The 18,874-nt window shown below is 39.5% G+C and overlaps 1 protein-coding gene across 2 annotated transcripts in view; it reads left to right on the top strand.

The window, feature by feature from the left end:
* Positions 1–17,517, top strand: part of MPPED2 (metallophosphoesterase domain containing 2) — a 107,827-nt gene extending 90,310 nt beyond the window's left edge. For both annotated transcript variants that reach the window (XM_076343356.1, XM_076343357.1), the window contains exons 5-7: positions 11,227–11,342; positions 14,041–14,154; positions 17,314–17,517. In XM_076343356.1, the coding sequence (XP_076199471.1) occupies positions 11,227–11,342; positions 14,041–14,154; positions 17,314–17,432 (349 nt within the window). In that variant the 3' untranslated portion in view covers positions 17,433–17,517. The remainder of the gene's footprint in view (positions 1–11,226; positions 11,343–14,040; positions 14,155–17,313) is intronic.
* Positions 17,518–18,874: the final 1,357 nt, after the last annotated feature.

Below are 18,874 nucleotides of genomic sequence, written 5' to 3'. Positions count from 1 at the left end.
CTTGCAACTTTTCTTTGGAAGTGTATTTTTTAAAAATATGAGTGTATATGATCTCAAGGGATGAATATGTAATTGTGAACCTATGGCATGGCATTCATAGCACCAGAAACATCTGATTGTGCCAGCATGTTGCTCACTGGACTGTGCCCCTGACTAGGGCTGGTGTTTTGCAGTTCCAGGAGAAGTAGTTTGGTCAGCTGGCTACGCAGAGGTTTTGGAACTACATTGCAATCCAACTAGGAGGCAACTCAGGCTTTTCATAAAACCTGGAGTTTTGCCTGGTGGTTGATGAGAAAGATATCTTCCCTACCTCTTTTTTTGCTGCTGCTTGCTTGCACTTAATTACTTTCCATTAACAATCTCTTGAGGGGAATTAGGTGTTGCATGTTGCCTTGGAGAGATGTGGGGGTCAATATCCTCTCTCCATCAAGGTGAGAACTGGAAAGAGCATGAATAGCATTTTGTTGATCAGGTGGAGCCACTGATACTGAGGTAAAAAAATCTACTACGTTGGTTTCTAATTAAAGTTTTCATGTTAGTTTTTTTCACCAGAAGAGTCAAATTAACTCTCATTTAGTCTGTGGTAATCTGCATCTCCCACAAACCTCTTTGAAGGGACAACATGAAGGTGGGTGAGCCTAAAAGTAAATGTTGTGTAAATTGACCTGCATGTAATCTGAGCTCCTTGTTTAATGATCTTGAAGCCAAAATAAGTGAGTGACCCATGCTTAAACAGATCCTTTTCAATTAAAATAATGCTCCTTTTACCTCTGTGATGCCGAATGCTCTCTACAGTCTTCTAAGCAGCTTCTGCTTCTTTTATGACCCTCATGGTTTTTTTCCTCAGTGTCTCCTGTCTTTTTTGTTGTTGTTGTGTTCATCTGTTGATCACGTAACTGTATTACTTTAATTGATTTGCTAAATTGGCTCATACATAAGACAGTTCCTCCAGGTAATAACCTGAAAATGTTAGCTTATATTACTAGGGTCATGCTTGAGTGCTACAGCAGTTGGAGTTTCATTGGTTTAGGGAGTGCATTGCACCATTTCTTCAAGTTATTTGTTGGATTCCTTGTCACAGGCAGAGCAACAGGGGATAAATGTATTTTTATACATATATGTATATATACACACAGACATGCACATGTTGTATGAATGTAATACTGGGTATAGGATTTTTGTACGTGTGAACTTTGCATACAAGTCTCCTGAGGTTTCCTGAGCTGAGAAGGAGGTATGATATGCATTTGGAGATCCATGATCACCCCTTTCCCCAGATGACTTTTTTTTTTTTTAGTTTCTTGGTTGACAGAATTTGACAAATTATAGCAGTGGTTTTGGATGAAGATTGGACGGGAGTTGCTAACTTTCCCTTCCTGTAGACTCCAAAGTAGGATCACAGTTTTCAGTAAAGGTGAAATTTTGAGTAGGCCAGATGTTAAATTTCTGCACAAAGCAAAGGCTGTAATAAATGAAGAAAATGAAGCAAATCTGCATATCTTTTAAATAAGTGACATTTTCTAAATCTTATAATTAAATAGTAAACCAGTATTATTGCTTAAAGTCCAGCCATGATATTTTACACTATACCTAAATGCCAAATAAGCATGTGTTGTGACCCTGGAAATTCTGTTTTGGCTGTTTTCATCTGGTTAGCGAGGGTAAGTGACTTGACATCCAGCTTCAAGAATAAGCTGAAACGGAAGGTAGCACAGACTTCAAACAAGCAAGAAATGCTGGGAGCATCCTGTGGCCTAATTATAACTAACTGTTTCCATTCTTTTCTGTAAATTTTCAGAAGATTATGTTACCAGTTCTACAAGTAAATATTGTGGGCTATGTGTGCATGGAAGACTAATACATGTGAACCTTGTTTGGTTTTCCTACCAGGCGTTCTGGAAAGTTTCAGTTTCTTCTTGAAGAATGCTAAGCAGCATTTTGAGCAAAACATAAATAAAAATAGTGATGGTATTTATAGATAAACAGTACCATCTGGCAATAGGCAATCTCAGTGTCTGATTTTATATCATTGGAGTAGATAAGGATAATTGACTTATTGTTAAAGACTAATAGTGAAAATCATGGAGGGTGGCATTCTGTGTCTACCATCTGATTCACTTTAAGCAAGTCACTTAGGCACATATTCTGGCAAATTTATTCTTGGTGTAGTCAATCTAGTTCTACACAGTACCTCTATAAACAGTGCTCTATCTAGACTGTTCTGAGGCTAAATTAATTACTACTTGTAAGGTACTTGAAAAGAGTTTTGAAAGCCTTCAAGTTCCTGTGATTGTGATGCGGGTTTGTGCATAGTGGGCTTTTTTGGTTGTTTTTTACTTTTCAGAAACAACAAACTGGTTTGTTAACTCTGGAAATTAGATCAGGAAAAGCAAGGGCAACCCAGACATGCGGAACATAAGGGCACAAAGACCAAAAATCTTCTCTTCTTGATGCTATGTGCTAGAGCATGGAAGTGTGTTATATGGAAAGCTCTAAAGCAGTGCAAAAACGAGCTAAATTTGGCTCTGATGTAAGCCCACTGTTTGACAGACTTTGTAACTCAAGAGTCCTTTTTGGATGCATACTAACCACAGTTTTACTGTGAGAGATTAAAAGTACTGGTGATGGGCTTCATTCCTAAGGTGGCTCAAAACATAGATGTGATATCTAGTAGGTATTCCTGTAAGCATAAAACAGCAAGCCTCTTTTGTTTTCAGAGGATTATCTTCAGAGAACAACAGACTGAGCGAAGTTAACTTTCTTTCAGGTAGCCCAGCTATTGCTTTCTCTTCCATCATCTGTGGCTGGATTTTGCACCATGGCTTGTAGAAATAGTGACATCATCTAGTTCAGTTCCCTCGTTCGTTAGTCAGGATTCAAATAGATGGGCCTGCAAGAGCTGGAGCTGGTACAAGGACTGGTGACGGGTGTATGGGGAGGCTGTGGCCCCTCTGGGCAGCAGTGAACTGGTACATTGGCTTGGTGGCTCTTAGGGAGTCCCCAGCCAAAACTAAGCCTCTGGGGGAAGACTCACCTTTCATGCTGGTGTCATTAAGTTACATACATTAAGAGCAGTACGGGGTGCAGATGTAAAGTTAAGTAAAGGTGCTGAAACACTACATAAAAACATGTATCTAATTCCTCTGGTTTGTGGCTTCAGCATTTATTAATGAATAAGCAATCATGTTCTCTGACCAGCATAGCCTTTCAGATGAACTACAGAGACTCTAGCGATGCGAAAGAATTCTGTTTTAAGTAGCATTCAAAAACATGACATTTCTAGAGGCTGTTTCTTAGGAGCAAGAACCAAATTCACCAACAGGGCAGGCAGGCATAACTACTTTTGAGTGCTTTATTTGTTATACTACCTTATCTCTGGCAACGTTTGTTTCACAATTCACTGAAATGTAGCTTGCTTCTTTTAAAGGTAGCCATCTTCAGTTAGTATTTTCAAAATGCTACTTTTATAAATATATAAAGTATTCAGCAGAGGCTACAGGATGCAATTATATCTGTACAGATTTTGTTTTTTTACATGTCACAGGCACACACACTCCCCAGGTGAATCAAAAATATGTACAAATATGTGTGTGTTGGAGAGGTCTTGACTTCCCTTTTGCTTTTGCTCTACTTTAATTTGTGTTGTCATTGCAGAAGCAGGGCTACTAATAAAACCCTCTTCCAGATCTACCTGGGGTGGAAGCTTTGTCAGTTTACACTTCCTGCATGGATAGTACGAGGCATGTAGAAAATCATTTTAAGATGTAATACAACTAGCGTATTACGATCACGTTTACTAGAAGAAACCAGACATCCAAGCATCATTCTATAACATGCATAGTTGTTGAGCAAAATTGAACCAAAATTTCAGCCAGCTGCTTTTTTTCCTTTTCTTTCCTCTTCCCTCTGGCCTGTCCCTCAGAACAGACATTCGGTTTATGTTGTGGTGAGGTCCTGGGCCGAAGAACTCCTTCCTCTAGATAGATATTTTATGATTCTCTATGTTTCTACAAAGACCACAAAATTCTGCCATAACAGTTTGAGGAGTTCAAGCTCTTTTCAATCCTCCAGCATCCTTTTATACTTCAAGGGTGCATGTACCCTGCAGAGGGATGCAGTATGGGAAAGAAGGGGAGAATGTGTCCACTCTGGAACGAGAAGAGGTTCTGCAAATCAGTCCAGCATGGTACTTCGTAGGCCTGAGGTGCTGCCAGAGTGCTCCGATTGCCATGTGGGGAAACACAGTGTACTTACTGTATGGACCCAGCTGAGGCTGGTGCTAGCTTAGACCAGGTCTATCCTTCAAGCTATCCTCAACCATATGCAGCACAGAAATATGCAAGGTCTAATACTTGCTTCTATTAGTAGGCCTTTGTAATTCTGTTCTTTTTAAAAGTAGAATGAAATTAGCCCTTGAGTCAAGTTTGAATTATTTTCATTTTTTTGGGATATTAAAATATCTCCCAGATCTCATTAAGTAAAGCCCTAAATAAAATAATTGCAATACAGTTAGGGATTGGAAAACCTCAGAAGATTTGGAGGAAATTTCCTCTTTGATGAGCAATTCAGATACTTAAGCAAAGGTTGTCTGAGTCATAAACTTTAAAAATTCATCTACTGCCTTCCTCTCCTTTCCAGTATCCACTGGCTTCCTGGTGTCATCCTCTCCTCTGCTTCATTGTATATTCTTTCCCTCTGTCCTCAGGGAGCCCTGTGCTCTGTGTCCTGCTGTCCTCCGTGTCTTGTGATCCTCCATGACGTTGCTGGCATTTGAACCTCCTGCCTGTCTGCTCCTTTGGCTTCAAGTTTCTTGAACCCTGGCATGTTTTTATGTGTTTCTTTACACAACTTCCTTCTGTTTTCTTTTTTTTTTTAAATACGTCTTCCCCACAGAAGATGAGTTGTGGTCTTAAATGCTGTCTGTGGTGCTCTGGTATTGTAAACACAAAACACATGAACTGAGCAGCTGTTTTACGTTCCTCCTCCAAAACGCATCACTAACCGTTCAAGACACAGGATAGAAGATGCCAGTGGTTGGTACAGGCCATCAGAGAAACCAAACACTGAAAGGTATCCACAGAGGTAGTAGGCTTTAGATTTGGGGACCAGAGCTCAGTTACCTGTCAATAAAAGTTGGGGCAGCCTGGAAGCAGCAAAGGCAGAGATGTGCAGAGAGTGGGAGAGGGAAGAACCGCAAGATGCGTAAGGGAATTCTTTTCACGTACCGTTTTCCAGCCGTATGGATGGCTAAAGCTGCACTTAGTTCTGTATCTGTCCCTGTTTTAGGCGGTAATCTGGTCCAGATCAGCACATCCATGGAACGTGCTGAGTGGCAGCAGTTGAGGTGCTAGCTTTTTCTTTCTTACCACTCAGAGATCCAAGCACGGGTCTCTGTCTGACAGGGGTCTAAGCTAAAACCTCCATTGACCAGTTTGTACAATCTGAGGTAGAAATTGAGAACAGCTTGGTGCAAGGAGTATACCAGGTCACACTAGCTTGTGGTGATGAGGTGGTTGCTGCAGCTTTTCATTGTGGAGGACTGCTTCGTAGAGAAAAGACACTGTGTGGACTCTTTCCCTCCAAACATGGCGGATGTGTGGGGATTGTGTTTCTCAAATGTTTTGTCATTTAGACAACCAGCAAGTGTTCAGAGGTTGTAGTATGTGAGTTGAAAGGGAGAGAAAACCTACCGAAAAAAATTACCAGCAGCTGTTGAGGCTTCAGGTTTTTGTAACATTGTAAAAATAGCAGAACTATGTTGTAGAGACTTCCCGACTTCTGTGTGGGTCAGTAATAAGGAGATACATACAGTAACATAGCTAACATAATCACAGTACTGGTAACCCACTTTTGTGAGAGCTTCAGCTGTTTAAAGATACCGGGTAAGCAAAATCCCATGATGCTTCTTTCGGTTGTGTATTATTGTCCTCGCTTTCTAAATGGGCACTGAGACACAGCAGGTGAATGCTGGTGGGAGTGAAATACAGCTCAGGCCACCAGACTGTGCCTTTTATTGATATCACAACATTACATATAATGAGCACATTTAGGAAATCATTTAGCCTTTAAGATTTCCTGGTTGTTGTTACGTTATGAAAAGGCATTTGAATATTCACTATAAGAAAGAGCTTAACCAAAAAATGCTTTTGTAGCACCGAAGGCAAGTTTCAGAGCCTTTATAGAAGCTCTTATCTTGTAAAATGCGCTTCCTTAATACATTGTGCACTTGCCCTACTCAGCCTTTTGTTTCCATGATTACACACACTCTCCTTCCCCTTCTCCCTCACCCCACGCTACAATCCCTTTTTGTGTATTCCCACTAGGCACACTCTGTCCATTGACTGAATGGAGACGGGCACGTGTGTGCTGCTCTGCCCTGGCAAACATTTGTGCATGGTGTTTGGGGCAGAGGGAGGAGGATTGAAAGGCTTTTCTTTTCTGTGCACAAAGGCCACTTTTTTTTTTTTTACCCTTTTGCATTTGTTCTCTGCTAGTCTGCTGCACTGCTGCAGCTTTGATCTAGGACTGCAATGGATACTTTGGGGATACGTCTGTAGGCTAGTCCTGTAACTAAACAAGTCTAGGAGTGCATATCGGTGTCCTGTCCCACCGTTTTTGTCGTGCTAATGGAACTCTCTCCCTCGTGAGCCAGGTCTGTGTGTTCAATTTGAATGCTGACAAAAATAAAGAGCTATTTCATTATTGTTTTTAGTTGTGTAGAAGTGCTTCCTGCGGCGATGCCTTTTAGACACCCCCTCGCCTGTCGTCCTGTGGAAGGAAACAGACTGAGATTTTTGCCTCCTGTGCACTTTACTCATTGGATTAAGGATGAAATTGAAGCGTTCCTAAAAGACTGGGTAGCCTTAAAAATGAATGAATACACGGGATTAAAAAAAGCACGAGATTATTTTTTCTAATCCTGTTTAGAAGTAACTTGAAATAAATGGATTTACTGGTGGAGGTAAAAGGAAGGTCTCATTGTACATTTACCCTTTGAGTTGTTGAACTCTGAGAATCAGGTAATTAAATTCATGAGCCAGAAAAAGAGATGAAAGTAGGTAGTAGGAGATAACATCCTTTAAAAATGTTAAGTTCCAGAAGGAGTTGAAATTCCTGTATCACCTGGGTGAACTTGCCCATGGCCTTGTGTCTCCTGTTTCCCCGTGTGACGGTGTTGCTTCTGAGGTGTACACACCAAGGAGCGGTTGTGATTTTGTGTCACAAAATAATGCTCCATCACTGTGCTCTTTTTTTTTTTTTTTTTTTTTTAATGTAATAGTAAAATAGTAAAACCATACAAAGTTACTTGGGATAAGGGAGATCCAACCACCTGCTGAAGAGGCAGCTCTCTGCTGTTAAAAGCAGATGGATTTGTGTGTCTTGTCAGGGGGTTCTCCCAGTGCACCTGCAAAAGGATGGTGGATCTTGTCACGAAGCTTAAGATCCCCTCCTTGGTATTATGTCAAGTGATGTCTGCATCTCTTGCAGCACAAGGTGTGAAGATAATACGCAGCCTACTGCATAAGCATTCTTTTAATTGCAGAAAATGTAACTTCCAAAATGCCAGGTGGAGGGGGATCTGTGGGGATTCCTGTGTAGAAATGAAGAACTGAAGAGAGTAATGATGGGCCAGGTGCCTGCCTTTCATGAGGATATTGCCTGTGTCACATCTGGTGCCAGCATAACTGTTATCCCTAAATGATAAGGAAGGTTTGCAGTCAGGGGAGGGCTGAGCTGTCAGGTGAGCCGGGGATCAAGAATTATTGTGATGGTTTGACGGCACGTGAAGGGTGCTGTGAAGTGCGGCGTGGTTCTGACGAGCAGAGGCTCAATTAGGTTCTCCTGGATGCGGGCTGACACGCGGGGCAAGCGGGACCCACATCACACCGTGCATCGGGTATGAGGAAGTGTTCTGGTCCGTCAAACGTAAAATGACAAAATCATTTGTAATCTCTCATTACTAATCCCTGTGGTTTTTATGTCTACGTCTCCCTTGTGGCATTATTCAACAGCTGATTGCTTTCTCTTCTTGCCAGCTACTTAAAAATGAAGTATACTATTAAAGTTTTTAGGAGTTAATGGAAATATTTTACTTAGAACTTCATAGGAAAGAAAAATATGTCAGACTTTAAATATGGTTACTAATGACTAAGTAGCCTTTAGTAATTATTTGCACCTGATTGGCTGCACCCACCTGTGGTAAGTTGCAAAGTTCATTATAGACACTTCTTCCTAGATATGAGGTGGTTTCTCCCAGTAAGTAATCAGCTCAAGAAGATGTTGCAGAAGGCTTTTAACTACATGCACAGGTTTTTTTCCCTCTAAATTATTTAGAAGTTGAGAGCGAATCTATTTAACTCCTATGTATACAGAACAGGGCACTAATAGGAGTGAAATATCCCTGTCCGATATCCCTTGATAGGATCCTACCTACCTACAGTGCAGGCTTTGTGTTTCCCGCACACATTTAAAGTTTGCTGGGGGTAAACAGCTATTCATCAGTCCTCTCACGGGATTCACAGTACATCAACTCCATTTTGTCTGCACTGCAACACAGTGTAGTGCAAACATCGGATGACCTTCCTTGTGATCTCATCTAAACCTGAATCTGTGCCATAAAGCCATTTTTTCTTACTGGTGGTGTTCTGAACATGTCCTGTCTCCTTTTGGCTTTCTGGCGAGGCCTGAACCACCTCAGGGACAAACTCTCGGTTTGCCTAGTCAGGGCACCGTACTCTCATTGAATATGCAGTACACGTTCGTGTTTTAAATGTCTGAAACCTAAATCTGTAATCCAGGTGTTCTTCCAGTCATGCCCTCTCTTCTCCCCGATTTATTAATTTCGTATGAAAATACTTAGTATATTAAAGAAGTACTTGTCCGTCTTTTTTGTGCACATGCTGCATAATGGGGAAGGTTTCTTGAAAGTTTTCTTACAAGTGGATTCCCATGTGGTGCCTGTTAGTCACAGCTAATTGCAGAGGCTGGTGAATGAAGAATATATTGGAGCTCAGGTTCCCCTCCTCCTCCTCCTCCTCCCCCAGTGCTTCAGAAGAAAATAAAATAAAAAACCTGCAGACAAGTCCAGGTTTTTCTGTGGCTGTAGTCTCCAAAGAGCTCCAGAGAGATCACAGATGCGGTTTCACATTTCAGGTTTAACTATGGTGTAATAACTACAGTATTATCTGCAGGAGAAATGCAAGTGCGGAAAGAATCATTAATTGACAGTGAAAAGTTCAACCTACTCGCTGTGTGTTTGTTTTTTTAAGCAGCTGAATGTTTAGCCAAACAGTGTTTTAACTTTCAACTGCAGCCCTGAAGGTTACGGTAATCTTGATACGTTAAAACCTAGGAGCATTCTAGGAAAGGAAATTTAGATTTGTGTTTCAGAAAGGTCAAACATAGAGAAGCAGAAACACTTGTGATTTAGTTAAAGCTGAGACACATGCTTCAGTTTTAATTCAGTTGCGTACAAACCTCCTGTGAGGTATGCTGACCTTACTTTACAACATATGAACTTTTTAAGTGTTTCAGTGGGTGCAGAGTAAGCCAGCAGCGAGAGATGAAGTCTCATTGCTATGCACGTGAGGAACCCATAGCTCACATAAAATGTTTAACTAGCATCTAATTTTCCCATCTTTTGTTAGCGTTCATCCAGCGTCCAGGAAGTCTGCTAGGTTGAACCAGTTCCTCTGTGTGTGTAGTATAAGTATTAGTTCAGTAGGACTACATGGCATATGTCTATTATTTGTTGCTAAGGCACCAGTGACCTTCCTGCTCCTATATTAGCAGCGCCTGCTGTTTTCCCATACTGCCCATTGTCGGGAATTAAGACCATACCTATAACTGGGTATAGTCTTCATTGGTCAAATTATTGTCTCTGGAAAACAAAATACTTTACATCTCTAATTTTTATTTTTTGTAATTAATCTCAGCAGGATATTTCCACTTAAATGCGTATTTGAGGCTGAAAAATGCATAATTTAGAGGGTGCAGGAGGCAGATTACATAATGAAATTATGTAGGACTTACTGATCTCTCTCTTTTTAACAGGTATGCTTTTCTTTAAGGTTGGTCTGTGGTTGTTTTTTCCCCCCCGATTTTTATTTTTTATTTTCAGAACTGCGGTACACAGAAGACTGCAGGAGTAGCTTGAACTCTCAGAAAGATGCCCCCAAATGACTAGGACTAGGACAGGAGTATCCTACCTACAAAATGAAGCAACCCAGTCTAAATCTGTTGCCTGAGCTCTAGGAAACACACACATGGATGTGTGATATTAAAACTCTTTAAAATTAGTACAATACTAACAGCTGTGTAAAAAGTTGTTAGTAACAGGTGTAAATATTAGAGTGTCTCTTCAGAACAATTGCTCTGTGTACCTACCTGATAAGGAAGGGCTTTATTATAATATACCTGCATCAAAATGATTCAATTTGGCCATTATACATTGAAAAAGTACTTCTGGAAGGTCTGCTTTTCATTACTACGTGCCTGGGTTGATGGATAAACCAGTGTCTCAGAACAACGCTATGCTATGATGGTGGAGACTGAGGATCTCCGTTTTCCTTAAGAAATACTAAAATTAATTTTAAATTATAAGATCTATTGAAAAAGTCACTGTGAGGCTAAACATTGTGTGATCAAGACCTCTAGGAGGCTCAGAAGTTCAAAGCCAAGTTATGTGACAATGTTCTGATATTAAAAGAGCTAAAAGGAGCAAGTTTGAGTTTAGTGAAATACCATAGTACAGACAGTGCTTATAACTGCAGCATCATACAGCCTTCCTGTTGAGCTGTTACCCACTAGCTGCCTTGTGCTGTGAGAAATTGACTCTTGCCTCCAAAAACCTTCTGAGATTTTTGCTTTATTTGGTAGGTAACATAAGGAAGGAGTTCTTAAGTTTGAACATCCCCGAACTTTGAAAGAAAGTTTTAGATTTAGACTCTGTTATTTTAACTTTTTTCCCTTCCTCTCTAGTGAGTAAACTCCCCCAGGGCTGAATACTCTTGAAGTACGAAAAGAGCATAGGATATTAATCTAAACTCAAACGTATAGATTAGTGTATGTATGTATTTGAACCAGTTTGTTTTAGAGGCATCCCCTTTAAAAAGGCTGTCTGCAAGTAATCTCTGAAGCACAGAAATTGTTTTAATTCAGAAAAATTGGAGAAGGGAAGAGATTTTTATTTTACGCTGATGCAGTTAATCTTACTTTCCCCCAAAGGACACCGTGGTTTAATGGATGGGGCTTTAACCTACCCAGAGGTCAGTCTTTGCTAGACAAGTGGAACCTTATTCCTGAGGGAATTGATATACTAATGACACATGGACCTCCCCTTGGTAAGTGAAACAAAAGCTGTGTGTGGTTTTTTTGCGTGAGAATTTTACTTTCAAAGTAAGCAAAATTAATAATGCTATAGGCTGTACTGTAATCGTACCCTAACTCAAAACTATGAATTAAAAAGCCTTTTTGGAAGAAGTATTAAGTGATGACTAGGCTTAGCAGGTCTGTTCAGCTTCCAGGTGTTCTCTTAATAAAAACCAAAATTTTTTGTTAAGCTAGGGAAGATGAAATAGGTGACTCCGTAGCCATTATAGTTTGATACTTTATTTAAGAACAATATTCATCTGACAAATGGTTTCCAATCTCATATGATTTTTCAGAGATTGACTAAAACTTTCAAAACATTTTTCCACTACAATGACATGTTTCCTTAAGGTTTTAGAGTACGCAGTCAAGAGTTCAGGAGTATGTAGTCACATATTCTCCTTGATAATGTCCTTGTAAACTTAGAATATGTTAACAGTCGTTTTAAAGATATTAATTGGCTTATAGCAAATTTGTGAAGGAATAAAATTATGTTCTCAGATAACTGTTCCTTACTCGAACTAATAACAGGTGAGCACAAATTATGAATGCGTAATTCGTTTTTTCATTAAGTAGTTAAGTTTTTCATTTAGTTAAATTTTGTTTGCCTTGTGAATGTGAGTAATTCACTGATCCCCATTTTAATTCTGAGTTCTAAACTAAGTTCTGATGGCCTCAGAAAGACTTAAGATGATCATTCAGCAGAGGCAGGAGTACTCAGTTTTGGCATATCTAAAGTCATTAAAGCCCACACTAAAACCATTTGAAAATTCCCACTATTTTTTCCCTGTCCTGTACCCCACAAGATAGTATTGCATATTATTTACTGCTTTTCTTTAAGACACATGTGGCAACCAGTCTAGGACCATATTGTAAATATTTCAGTTGGTTTTACAACAACTGAGCACCTGCCTTTTATAAATATGGATTATCAGGATAAGAAAGTGTGTCAGCCTCTTCTTCATTACCATTATTGTTAGTAGACTGTGATTTTTGTCACGGTTTTAGTAAGCCCTTGAAATCCAAGGGGTCAGATCATGACATGATCACACAAAATCACTGATTTTTGAGATGGTAGCGAATATTAAAAAAAACTTCCCAGAATTGCAAGGTGCTATTATAAAACAGCATTTAAGTGCTACCAGGCTGGCTCAGTGCTCTCATAGAGCTTCTCAGTGACCGTGGAGTCAGGAATTAATGCATGCTTATGTTTTGTACCACAATTAAGTTAAAAGTCAGCAATCTAAGCGGAGCTAAGGAAAAAAAAAAAAAGTCCAGAAAGTTTTTGACCAGTAATGTACTTACGGCTCCTTTTATATCCTGGTTACTCTTTTAATACTACTTAGAGAATGTTCTAAGACTACCTGCAAATTCTCTTTAATCTTACTAGAGGTACCAGCGTGCTGCTTTGATAAAGCAGCGATACACCATCCACTGACGGTGGAGCGCACCGGATATTGAAAACCAACGCTTTGAATAGCACTCTTTTAATCTGTTTGTTTTCCCAAAGAAGCAAAAAACCCCCACAAGCATGTTTATCATGTTTCATGGGTGCTGTTTTAAATGGGTTGCTAATCCATCTGCTCTGAATTGGGTTCATATAGAAATACTGTGATGCTGCAGACACTAATGAGCGCTTTAATTGAGTAAGCGTATTTAAATTTTGGTTTTGATGGAGATAATGAAGTTCCGTTTCAAAAGGTTGGCACCGTATTTTAACTACAGGCACAGATTAGGTGTTAGTACTGTGCCCAAAAGGAGGGGGTCTAGGTCTCAGCCTGCATGATAATATTGACAAAATGCTGCTTTTAAAATTATGTAAATATTAAGGGAGGTAGAGCTGTAACTGGACTCTTCTCTCCAAAATTCAGTCAAGTTCATGTCACAACATGTTTTTACTACCTGGGATAAACTTGGCACAGGGTGTAATTACTATAAAATTAGTAGAACAGTGCTACAGTTGGATGTGGCTCCTGATTTCCCTTTTCCTCCTCCTCATTCATCTTGCCCTGCTGATCCTCATCAGTGCTAGTCCAGGCAGCAGACTTCCGTAATAACCGATGTCAAGTTTTGTGCATTTTCCCATATTATCCGTAGGACTGAGTGGCAACGTAGTCAGTTAGCACTAGCTTGTTGGAAGCTATTTTGCTACATTGCTTGTTGTTGGTGACCGGGGACTCAGAAGTAACCTAACATTTGCAGACAGTGGTCCTCTGGCAGCTGTGGGAGACTGTATTTTAAGTCTTTGGGGTGGCACGAGGTACCAGGTCGTAGATCAGCTGATCTCCCTGAGGTATTTAATTTCTGGAGTAACCACCTAGCTGGCTTGGGAAGCTGACTGCTGTAAGAGTCAGGGGAAAGGGAAGAAAAATCTCCAGCAGTGCCGGGAATAAATGTCCCAGGGTTTTAAGGTGGAAGATGAGTTTAAACGTATAGTTTAAAAAAACAAATCACGTCCAGAAAAATATTAATGCAGATGGAGGGGAGGAAATCTTAAAGAAGACAAAGTGACAGTGAAGCATTTCTTAAAAGCCATTGTGTGCTTTAATGGAGAGGTTATGACTACAGATAATGTAATAAACCTTCCGTGAATTATGACTTCCTGAAAGACTACGTGAAACCTTACCTGAATAGAGAAAATTAATAGTATTGATTGCATTCTGCCTTCAGGTTTTCGAGACTGGGTTCCAAAGGAGCTGCAGAGAGTGGGTTGTGTGGAACTGTTGAACACGGTGCAGAGGCGAGTAAGGCCCAAACTCCATGTCTTTGGTGGGATTCATGAAGGTAAGGAGCAGTGCTATTCCCCTCTTCGATCTCAGGCTGGTTTCAAAGAAGCGCATTTTGATGGCATATTGCAAAGGATGGATAATGGCATATTGGACTAAAGTAGGCAGGGAATTGAGGGGAGCGATTGCATGCACAGCACTTTGTGAATTTATGTCAGAACTAAAACAGTCTGTTTCAGGAACGTGTGCTACATTTAGCCACCTACATCTTTCACTGTGCAAAGGTTGTTCTATACAGGTTATTTGAAAGAATTCAAATTTTGACAAACTTGGTTAGAGAAACAGATGAGATTCATTTTGGCTTGCAAGTGTGGGGAAGATTATCCCCATTATTCCAAGCACAGAAGACAAGAAAGGTGCTAGAGAAAAAAGAAAATCAAAGACAACTTTCTGTCTCAGCTCACCTCCCTCAGCGTATAAGGAAAATCAGAAAGGAGGGCATCTTGACTCAGTCATCAGGGGGAGAGATTGCCAGAACTCACTTCGCATACATTTCTAGAAGCATCCTGTAATACAGTTTGTACTGTGTATGTTACCTTCCAGCAGTCTCATATTTTAGAAGCAGTATTTCCCCACTGTCAGTACCACATCAGGCAGAGTGTGAAGCTTCAGAAACAATAAGCTCAGTTTGTGGCAGTGGAAGAGACTGAGAGATTAAATCCGTTTTGGAGATACTTAAACATTTAATACAATTTTGTAGCTCTTATGTGGCTGAGAGACAAACACTAGGAGTTCTGCCTGAGAGAGAGTGTAAGACTGTGACCCTAGAACTCAAAATTACACATTAAATGCTTTATATTGTCCCCCCCTGGAGGTTTCTCCATTGACTCTAATTAGGTTCTCTATAGGCTTAAATATTTGGAGGACTTCATAAAAGAAAAATAAAAAAGGAGAGCGCTCTCAACTAGTGTTGTTGGTTTTTCTGAAGCCCTTGTGACTTCATGCAATAAGTTTTATGCCTGGTATCTGTAAATAAAGAATTTATAATGGAAATATTGACATGACCCTAAGTATAGTGGCATGAATAGCAGTCTTTGAATGGACCTAGGAAAAGATCGGATATTTTATATAGTATTAATCCTTGCATATTAAGAATAAGTGAATACAGCAAGACTTTCAGCTAAAACATGTAAATTGTCTAAAGCTTTTGTAGGCACATTGGATGATGAAACTTCTAGTTGTAATAGTGTTAAGTAATGGGAGAGGAAGGAAGGTATTTTAATATACAAGATCATTACTATGAGAAAGCACCAAGGAACCACGTGCAGCACCTTACATTTAAATCTCATGGGAAAGGTGGTAGCACATATTAAAAGTGACTGTTCAAATACATTCTTACAAGAATACTAACAAAAAAGTTAAAATCCTGTTTAGTACTTATGCAGAAGACATAAGAACAGCTTGTTTTAGTACAGAAAGGAATAGTCAAGTGTTAAGAGCATTATCTTACAGTGCAATTAGTTCTCATCCAACTCCAGCTGAGATGAACGTGCACCACATTCCATTAAATCAGTGGAGGCTATACACACATTTTGGTGATGCGGGGTTTTTTTCCTGGTTGATAAACAAGAACAACCGCCAACAAGGTTTTTCCCACCATGAGTTGATCTAAATCAAAATTGCCAGTCTAAATAAAGTAATACAGGTGGACAGTGCAGCAATTCTGAAGTGATTATTCTTTCTGATAGACACTGTGGGTAGCTGTATTTATCTTAGCTTTCAGACAGCAGCGATCTGTACTGTATCATAATGGTTTAAAAGAAAAACATTTTTCCCCTGTGGGTTAGTGATGGGAAGTTCTCTTCCTCCATGAAACTCTGATTTTTTTTTTTTTTTTTTCCAAAGTACATTTGGTGCCAAATTCTCCCTAGATTTTTTTCTAGCTGCTTTGTTAGCTTTTTGTCGATGTCAGCTGAAAACAATGGCAAGGCTTTCTCTCACCTTTTGCACTGGTGGAACTGGAGCCCCGATCTCATTATCCTTGAGAGAATGTCTGTAAGAGGAGAGCTTCTGCCTTCTCAGTGTCTCTGTATTTTTGTTATCATTCGTTTTCTCACATCGCATTTGCTGAATGAAGGCTCAGGTGTGACTCAATTCATGGGTTGCTATAGTTTGCTCCGCTTGCCCAAAATTACTAGAGTGCACAACCCTCTGTTACGTCCTATTCCTGTGCAGCAAGTGGGACAGAAGATAGAGGCCAGCAGAGAAACAGCATTGCTGCTGGTTCCTCAGATGCACTCTGAACAAGAGCATCGCTGGCCAGATGTTCAGAACGTTGAGAACAGCCTTCAGCGTTCTCACTGAAACTGATGCCACAGTGTTACTGAGGAGTCAAGTCCTTGACGTGCTGAAAAACCTGTGATTAATATTCCCTTCTTGCTTTTTTATTTGGGAACGAGTTATCAAGATCCCTTTGTAATGAAAAGCAGTCATCTGTTTAACCTTCACCTCAATTTTCTGCTTAAGCTAGAGATCATCCATTGACCTCCAGTGCTCTGCTGTGTATATAGCAGGAGATTCCTTTCCTTAGTCATGATTTTCACTGGTAGATCACATATATATGTGTGTGTGTATGGGGAAAAAAAAATATAAAAAATATATATGTATGTATGTGTATTTTTAACCTGCTAATGAGTTTTTGAGGTCTCACAAGCCAGCGTGAACACCAGCTTGGCAGTCCTATGATGAGGAACTGGATGATAAGGGCTAGCATGGGGAAAGCTTACTGGGTTCAGTTCATTGCCCAGAGAGGGGGTTTCGTAGGTGAAACCAAAGTTACTTCTAAATCTTTTGCTCCTGATTGGTCTTTTTCTTATGACAAACATTACAGGCATGCAAACTACAGCTCGCTAAGTAACTAGAAGTACGTATGTGGTTTTGTCTCTGTTTCTGCTGTATCCAATTGCAACAGAGGATTTTCCATGGGGGGGGGAAGTTTGTACATAAAACAAAAGCATGGGTTCTTATTTCAAATACAGCACATTGTATTTTTTTTCAATCAAGCCTTTGTGGCAGCTTTCAAGAGCTTGTATCATTTTGAAGGGATTAATTTAATTTCATTCCAAAGCATTGATCCCACAACAAGCTTTCAGTGCCGCTGTCCACGGGCAGTATCGTTTGTTTATATTACAGTAAGTGTGACACATTTTCCCTACAGGTTATGGCATTATGACAGACGGTTACACAACGTACATCAATGCTTCAACATGTACAGTCAGCTTTCAACCAACCAACCCTCCAATTATATTTGACCTTCCAACCCCTCAAGGATCATGAAGCACTACTGCACATTTGGAACTGGGGAAGGTCTATAAACTGCCATTTTCTAATTATAAAACTTACAATCTGTTACATGTTTATTTCAAAATTGGGGGGGGGGGGGAGAATTTGGAAGAACCGTGGGGGTTTTGTTTTGGGGTGGGTTTGGGGGGTTTTGTTTGTTTTTGTAAATTGCTGGTACAAAAGAAACAAGAAGAAAAGTTACAGGTTGTGCTTTTTGGAAATGCAGCATTCATTTTAAATTGATAAAGCATTGTGAATTTGTAAAATGAATTTTGTTTTTCAATAAATTTGCCATTGTAAATTGTTATAGTGTTCTCAAAAGGACAGCCAAGCTTTCTTTTAATAAGTGAGAGACCTTATTTTAATATTATATTATAAGCTAAAAAATAGGCAGCATTTAAAAACACCCAAATTTGCACAACTTATGTTATTGTCGGGGTTTTTTAAGTGTCTTCTTTTTCCCTAGGTCTAAATGTTAGCTTTTCATCTCCGTTCATATCAGATTTTTTTAGTAGCACAAACAATATTTTGGGGTCCATTTACCTCTTGATATGTGTGCATGTACTGAAACTTGTTGCTATTAACAGTAGAATGCAGCAAGGGGAAAACAGACTTCTCAGTTGTTTGTCTCTGCCTTCTTTATACGTTGAAGACTGATATAGATAGCCACAGCCTGTATGTGATATCTACCTTTTATTGTTTGTTTTTAAATTATTTTAGCTTTAAAAGACTGGGGGTGAAAGCTGCAAAGAGCAGGTATTTCATGCAGTAAAAAAAAAAATGTAAATGCGGACTCCTTTTAAATATGAATTTATATATATATGTATTTTTTGTGCATTATAACTAAGCTAGGATTTAATATTGCCAGTATAGCATCTGCAAAATTATGCTGTACAGCACATCTAAATTATGAAGGATGTGACACATTTTCCAAGTGCTCAAGGCCTTCAAGAGCCCGAGTTAAATCTTTGTCGTAGTTCAGGCATGTATAGAGTCAAATGGATACAATCAAGCCTAACTAAAATAAGGCTTAGTTGTCCTTTATATTTAAATATTCTTCTTGTCTTTTTATTTCCTTTTTCTTATTTTGCACTGTGTGTAAATGCAATCTCGCTAGCACAAAATATTGTTGCAGATAGTTATTTCTGTTCTACCTGTAAATGCTATTGAGCTTTGTTCTGTTTTATGTTACCTTGTTAATGGAATTTAGAAAAGCAGTTGTTTCTTTAAATTTATTGTGATATTATATCTAGCGGCCTTTATATGCAAATAAAATTGCAAGATTTTTAAATACGTGGTTTAAGGGAATTTTGCATTTTTCTGTGGCATTAACAATGGGGGGGAGCAGCGATAAGGGTAAGAAAGAACTTTTCTATTTCTCAATAAATTTTTATTGCTTACCATTCATAGGACATCAGTTGGGTCGATAAAGCACT

The sequence above is a fragment of the Aptenodytes patagonicus genome, chromosome 7 (genome assembly GCF_965638725.1).
Source record: "Aptenodytes patagonicus chromosome 7, bAptPat1.pri.cur, whole genome shotgun sequence".
In the NCBI taxonomy this organism is placed as follows: domain Eukaryota; kingdom Metazoa; phylum Chordata; class Aves; order Sphenisciformes; family Spheniscidae; genus Aptenodytes; species Aptenodytes patagonicus.
The sequence above is the reverse complement of the archived record's forward strand: the minus strand, read 5'-3'. Positions and strand labels throughout refer to the sequence as shown.